The following is a 7,421-nucleotide window of genomic DNA, read 5'->3' as shown; positions in this document are numbered from 1 at the left end:
GAAAGGAAAGGAAAGGAAAGGAAAGGAAAGGAAAGGAAAGGAAAGGAAAGGAAAGGAAAGGAAAGGAAAGGAAAGGAAAGGAAAGGAAAGGAAAGGAAAGGAAAAGCAAAGCATGCTGGGTCAACTGTATTACCTAAATGGCTCCCTCCAGGATGTCCTGGTATGTGGTGACTTACCTGAGACATAAGTTCCAGGCTTGAGGGTTTTCCCAGAAATACTACCAAAAGTTCCTGAAATAAAGAAATGGTGGTCCACATGCCATGACTAGGGCATTGCTTTTTCAAAAATGAGTATTTCTTACAATATATTAGGATGCGCTTTCTTTGAGCTTTCCAATGGCAAAAATTTATCTGTGTTTCCAATGTAGCATCTCTTTCTTACAGCGAATTTTCTGACAACATTCTAGATGCTTTAGTGTCTTTGAGATTCAGTGCTTGGAAATGGAAGTTTTCTCAGTACATGTATATCCAGTGGCCAGGGACTTGACTTCCTAGGGCATGGAATGAGCTCCTTGAGGTAGAAGGAAGTCAGGCTCCTCAAGCTTGACATTTATTACCTAGTAACTGTTTTGCATTTTTAAAAGGTTTAGTTTATGGAATAAAGTAGTGTGGCTACATTTTAGACAACACTGCTTAATGAAAGATGATCAAAAATGCAGTAATGGCTTAGCAGGCTGAGCTGGAGCTATTCCACCTGCAGAGATTCTACTTCCTCCTAGGAACTTGTGGCCTCTGACGATGAGGAAAAGAACAAAGACACAATTGGGAAGACATTAAGGATTTGGGATTATTATAGTGATAATTTTGCCTAGAAATAAAACCTGAGGAGACAGCTCCTTGAAAGAAGTTCCAATGGGAAAATTCCACTTAGCTTGTTCTCACCTGTGTTAGAACTTCTAGGGGCAAGAGTTGTGCCAGTGGTTACCCCAGTGGTACCTGAAACACAAAAAGTCCAGAGGTCACTGACTCATTCTGCCATGAGAACATCTGAATCTAGATGCCATCTGTGTGTTCTTTGCTATAACAAGTAGCCTTTTCTGGGTACTTAAAAAATCTATAATTCTATGAGTTTTTCTGCTTGAACTATTCCATTTGTAAATCACAGGGAGTGGCAACGTTCTCTACTTGAGACGTCCTTTCCTGGCCTTCCCTGACAAAGATGAAAGATGATCTTCTCTTGTGTTCACCTAGTTTGATCTCAGTATGCCTTAGCTCTCTACTACAAAAGACAGTTTATACTGAGTACCTGAGACAACGAGAAACTGCTGAGCATTACTCCTTAATGGGGTCAAAGAAGGCTTTCTGGAAAAGACAGCATCTAGATCTTTACTATTGCTTAGGATTTGTCTATGTGAAGTCCAGGAAGGGAACATCAGGCAGAAGACATAGTGAGAGCCAAGGTTTAGGGAAACATAGCAATATGTGTTGTATAAACATAGAATGAGTGAAAAATAACTGGAAATTTAGCTCAAATTCAGTGAGAAAACAACTTCCTAGTGATCAGTTTGTAACATTTTATAAAGAAACTTCTAACAGTGCCACCAACTAATTCAAGTGAGGCTAAAAGTTGTTATGTAAAGGGGGCTAATGAGAACTTTGGAAAGTAGATGGGGTCTCCAAAAGCTCTAATATTACACTAAAGCACTTAGAATTTACTTGAAGGGAAATGGGTAGCTGCTACCACGGATTGATGACAGAAATGATATGAACAGAGATAACAGTCCATAGAGGACCACTGACTGCTGTTTCAGATAGAACACATCTGAGAATAGAGAAAACTAGAAGAGAGGAAACTTGCCTACAATAGTCTAGACTAAAGGAAATGTAGAGGAGTAGAAAGAGCTCAGGTGTTGGAATCAAAAGAGTTGTGTGGTTTTAAACAGGTTAAAAATCTCTGAACCTCAGTTTCCTTACCAGCAAATTAGGGAAAATAATGCCTACATTATCCAAATGAGATAGTGAATGAAAGCTAAACATATTTCAGCTGTATTGAGTGTTCGTAATATGCAAAGCTCCCCAGGTAAGACATTAATGATACGTAAGACTTGGTCCCCTTTCAACAAAGGTAGAATCTAGTGGATCAGGGAGACAAGTATTGAAATCAATCACCTCATCAGATAAGGGCCATAAAGAGGTTTTAAATCAGTGAAAAATAAGACAAAAATGCCTGTTTTCATGGAACTTATATTCCAATGTAAGTGCTAAAAGGATCAGAAGGAGAAATTTTTTTTTTTTTCAAAGTGAGATATTCTAAAGAATCAGCTTCTAGGCCATCTGTGGTGGCTTATGCCTGTCATCCCTGCACTCTGGGAGGCCGAGTTGGGCAGATCACCTGAGGTCAGGAGTTTGAGGCCAGCCTGGCCAACATAGTGAAACCTCATCTCTACTAAAAAAATGCAAAATATTAGCCGGGCGTGGTAGCGCACACCTGTAATCCCAGCTACTCAGGATGCTGAGGCAAGAGAATCGCTTGAACCGAGGAGTTGGAGGTTGCAGTGAGCCAAGATCGTGCCACTGCACTCCAACCTGGGCGACAGAGCAAGTCCCTGTCTCCAAAAACGAAACAACAACAACAAAAAACCCAAAATAACAACAAAAAGTCGGCTACTTTTGCTTATCTTTTAAAACTGTTTTTAAGTTTAAAAAAGAGATACCAGGATACATTAAAAGCTAAAGAGTTTTCTTGTAAATAGTAGGTGACTATTAATATGCTGAGAAATATGGTGCTACCTCTTTTTAATAGGGGAGATGTTTTGGGAGTTATTTTGGTTTGTCTGAGTTTGTATACTTGTATACAATCAGTGTAGAATTTAAGTATTATATAAAGGATTCAATACACCTTTATTATGATTTAAGAAGACATGAGAATAGAAAAATCAAAAGCCCTATGCTACAAAAATCAAATTTGAAGTTCATGTTTTATTAATCAGATAATAAAGACTTCTGGTACCATGTGTTCTATTCCATTAATGTAACATTATTTTTTCAAATGCACATTTATAATCTCATATTTTCTCACCTGCTACTTCAGGCTGTTTTGATGGCACTGAAATTTAAAAACAAATATATTTATAAATGTATATATTTGATTAATTTCCATTTACAAAGATTAATTTGTATGTTAGGTTATAATTTGAGAAGCATGTCACACACAATCCTTTAAATGTTTTTCAGTGCTCAAATGGAAAAAAATAGAAATTATATTTCAAGCACATTGTACAGAAATAAATTTTCATGTCATTGAATTTCAGCTTACCTACAATGAGTTGTGGTGGAATTCTAACTGAGCTTACTAAAGGATAAATTAAATCCATATTTAAATTAAAGAATTTATTTGAATTTCATTTAAAAAATTTGCTTCAGTGGGTCAAATGCCTTGATAATTAAATTTTGTTTAAAAAACAGATGTTATTTCCCACAGAGGCTTATCTTAGAAATTTAAGTCAGATTAAGTGTTCTCTTGTGAGACATATTGTAAAGTGCTCTTTTAAAGAATCATGTATGATTTCTATGATTACAGATTATCAAACTGAAAAAAAAAACACTGCCTTTTTTCCAAGCAAAATATTTATACACAGGTAATTGTTATTTGGTTACATTTAATTAAAGCTGTCTTGAAATTATAAAATGCCAAAAATGATAAAATACATACTGTGCCTCAATAGTTACACACCGTGTCCCAATGGCTACCTGTTTGTGGCCATGTGTTAACTTATAATTATGTTGCTCAATATATAATATGAATCATGCCAATTTGTTTACATTTGCATAACCATAGATTGAATAAATAATTAATACAAATTTAGTTTGAATTAAATTATTGAATTATTTTCTAGCGATCAGTTGGTAAAATTAATTTACACAGGAGACTTTATAACAGTAGTTACAATAATGTGGCATAAATCTTCATCAGAAAAAAAAAAAAAAAAGGTAAGCATTCTATTCCTTAAACTATTAATCAGCAATGTAGTCATTAGAGTCTGGGTTCTGTTAGGGACTTGCACATTGAGAAATGACGTATTTCTCAAGTACTGTCATACTAAGTATATTACTAGTTGAGAACCTTAAACAATAATATACTGTAGCCTTGAAATAATAATTCTGTTAATTTACTCAGTGTTAGGAAAAAGAAGTTGCCCTGTAAGTATTTGTGAATCATTTTTTAAAAAGGAAAGTTATAAAATTTGGACTTATAAAACAATAATGTTATAGTTTTGTCAAATAAAATTCTCCGAATCTTATTTCAGAATAGGAAGTGCCATAGTTTATTACATTAAAAAACTTATTTTTCTTACCTGCTGCTCCAATTCTTTTAGTTAGAAATGGGAAACATTTAAGCTTTGTGATTTTAAAAGCGAGCTTTATTGATGATTTTGTTTGTTTGTTTGTTTGTTTGTTTGTTTTGAGATGGAGTCTCGCTCTGTTGCCCAGGCTGGAGTGCAGTGACCTGATCTCGGGTCACTGCAACCTCCGCCTTCCGAGTTCAAGCGATTCTCCTGCCTCAGCCTCCTGAGTAGCTGGGACTACAGGCATGCGCAACCATGCCCTGCTAATTTTTATATTTTTAGTAGAGATGGTGTTTCACCATGTTGACCAGGATGGTCTCCATCTCTTGACCTCGTGATCCACCCGTCTCGGCCTCCCAAGGTGCTGGGATTACAGGCATGAGCCACCGCACCCAGCCTATTGAAGGGTAATTAAATATCACTGTATATTTTGCTTTAGCAAAGGAAGGCATCACATTGAAGAGCACAGTTTTGGAATCAATGAACAATCAAGAAAAATATTGATTTCACCATTTGGCGTGCTGTAGAAACCTATCAACTTAGGTAATATCTTTGCCTAAGTTCCTCATGAGCAAAATGAGATAATCATGTTCATTCAAGTAATTTATGAGATAATATATTTAAAGACATTGTAATTAACTGGCATTATTATTATTAATGATATTGCTGTTTTAAAATAAGCAATGAGCATGAAAAAAAATCAAAAACACATCTGACATCCCTCTGTTTACTTACCAGTAGTGGTACTTCCTGGTGCAATTGTTGACCCAGGGATGGCTCCCGTGGCAACTGAGATTAAAAAGCGTAAAGTCAGGAGCAGTGTTCTTATTTTATTGAAGCACTATCCAGATATTTATCAACATAACTACTTTGAGCCCAGTTGTGGTTCCAGTACCTGATGTGGAAGCTATGCTTTCACCTTCAGCTCCTAGGGAAGTTGCAGCAGGCACTCCAGTTGTAGCTGAATTTAAAACAAATGAAAAAGAATCTTAGTAGAATAATTCGAAATTTTCATATGGACTTCTCCCTAACATCTCAAATTCAACTTTCAAACATGAACCTATGATCTTCCCACCACAAACTGCTGCTCCTTCACAGTCCCTATTTTAATAATTGATAGAAACACCATCCCAGCAACTAAATATTAACCTGAAAAATACCCTTAACAAAATCCCCATCAAACCACTGCCAAATCCCCTTGATGGTTCTCCAAAAATAGGTTTTGAACTTTTCCCTTTTTTTCCATCCACCACCATAATTTATTTTAAACCATTGCCTCTTACCTTGATTGAGCAATAACTTCCTAACAAATTTCTCTGCTTCCGTTCTCGCCTTACACAATTCTTCACATTTGCAGTCTTACTGATCTTTTAAAAATGGGAATCCTGATCATGTCACTCTTCTGTCTCACACCTTCAGTTAACTTCCCTCAGCTCTTAGCAACAAGTCTACAATCCTTAACGTGTGTGGCAAGGCTCTGTTCTATGTGATCAGGGTCCTTCTGACTTCTCTGGGCTTATTTTGTACACCCTCTGGCTTCCTAACAGGGCACTGGGAACCCTGGCCTCTTTCCACCTTAAACTTTCTAAGAGCCTGTGATTTCCCCCATGGAGCTCTTCTTAGCATTTCCCTCCCTGTCTTATCCTCTTTGACTACTGCTTCTTCATTCTTTGGGACACCAGGTGGAAAGTCACTTTCCTGGCACCCTCACCTTATTCTTAGCACTTAACATTAATTTTAATACTATTGAGATACTTTTCTCTTACTGGCTAAATCCCCCACTAGACAGGATGTCCTGAGAGCAGTGACCCTGTCAGACTCATTCACTTCTGTGCCCACACACTTATCACAGTGCCTGACACACAGACGACAATAAAAATAATTAAACAACATTTAATTAAACAGTAAATGTGAGACACTGCTGTTATAATAGAAAATGTCCAAATACTTCTGGTATAGTAGACTTTTCATTAATCTGATTTTCTTTGGGAGGTTGGCATTTGGCATATCTGAGACTCCATCGAGATATCCCCTCCAGGGAATATATTTCCTTTCTGCTCTAGTTTATACCCACTGCCACACGAGGGAGGATGGTGTAGAAGGTAAGGAATAGGCTCTGAGGACAGACCTTCCTGGTGTACATTATCACTTACAGCAGCTAACTAAACTTCTCCTTGACTTCCTCATTTGAAAATGTGAACAAAAATAGCACTTATCTCAGTAGTTGCTGTGAAAATTAGTGACATGTTTACACATCTCATAACAGTTCCTGGCTGCCCAAAAAGTGCTCAAATATTTTCTTGCTTTAAGCTTCTTTATGTAAGGTTTGTTTCCTGATAGAATCAGCACTGTAAAGACAGATAATTTGTTTTCCTTCCATCCTAGTCCTAAAACACCTAACAAAATTTAAGGTCCTAAATACGATTAGGTTGGTGCAAAAGTAATTATGGTTTTTGCCATTACTTTTGCACAAACCTAATAGATGATTTGGATCTGACTTTCTAATTTCCTTATTTACAATATACTCATTACCATAATTACATTGACCAGAAAACCTTATGTTCGGTTTGGGAGGCCAAGGCGGGCAGATCATTTGAGGTCAGGAGTTCGAGACCAGTTTGGCCAACACAGTGAAACTCCGTCTCTACTAAAACTAAAATAAAATAAAAATAAAAAAATAGCCGGGCACAGTGGTGCGTGCCTGTAATCCCAGCTATTTGGGAGACTGACGCATGAGAATTGCTTGAACCTGGGAGGCGGAGATTGTAGTGAGCTGAGATCTTGTCACTGCACTCCAGCCTGGGTGAGAGTGAGACTCTGTCTTAAGAAAAAAAGAAAAAGAAAAAGAAAAAAAAAAAGAAAACCTTACGTTGAGCTACAGTTGCGACCAAATTCTTCCAACCCCACTTGCCTGATTTTCCAGGTGTGGTTAATCTGGTCCTGCTTTCATCTGCTCCAGGGCTGGTTACATATTGTTCTTCAGTTTTGCCTGGTTAAAGCACTACTTGATTATCAGCTTTACATGGTTCATCTTAGTAAATATAATGAACCTACCGCCCCTTATGTAAAATTCGAATTTAGATATCAATAAATCTAGGTCATCTCTTAATCATTTCTCCCCAATTTAGGTCATTGG

The 7,421-nt window shown here is 37.0% G+C and overlaps 1 protein-coding gene across 1 annotated transcript in view; it reads right to left on the bottom strand.

Moving 5' to 3' along the window:
- Nucleotides 1-7,421, bottom strand: part of MUC19 (mucin 19, oligomeric) — a 189,266-nt gene that overhangs the window by 83,693 nt on the left and 98,152 nt on the right. The window contains 4 exon segments of the mRNA XM_025401355.1: nt 177-230; nt 882-935; nt 5,021-5,074; nt 5,181-5,246. Coding sequence (XP_025257140.1) covers nt 177-230; nt 882-935; nt 5,021-5,074; nt 5,181-5,246 — 228 coding nt within the window.

The sequence above is a fragment of the Theropithecus gelada genome, chromosome 11, assembly GCF_003255815.1.
Source record: "Theropithecus gelada isolate Dixy chromosome 11, Tgel_1.0, whole genome shotgun sequence".
Classification (NCBI taxonomy): Eukaryota; Metazoa; Chordata; class Mammalia; order Primates; family Cercopithecidae; genus Theropithecus; species Theropithecus gelada.
This window is presented reverse-complemented; position numbering and strand designations above follow the sequence as displayed.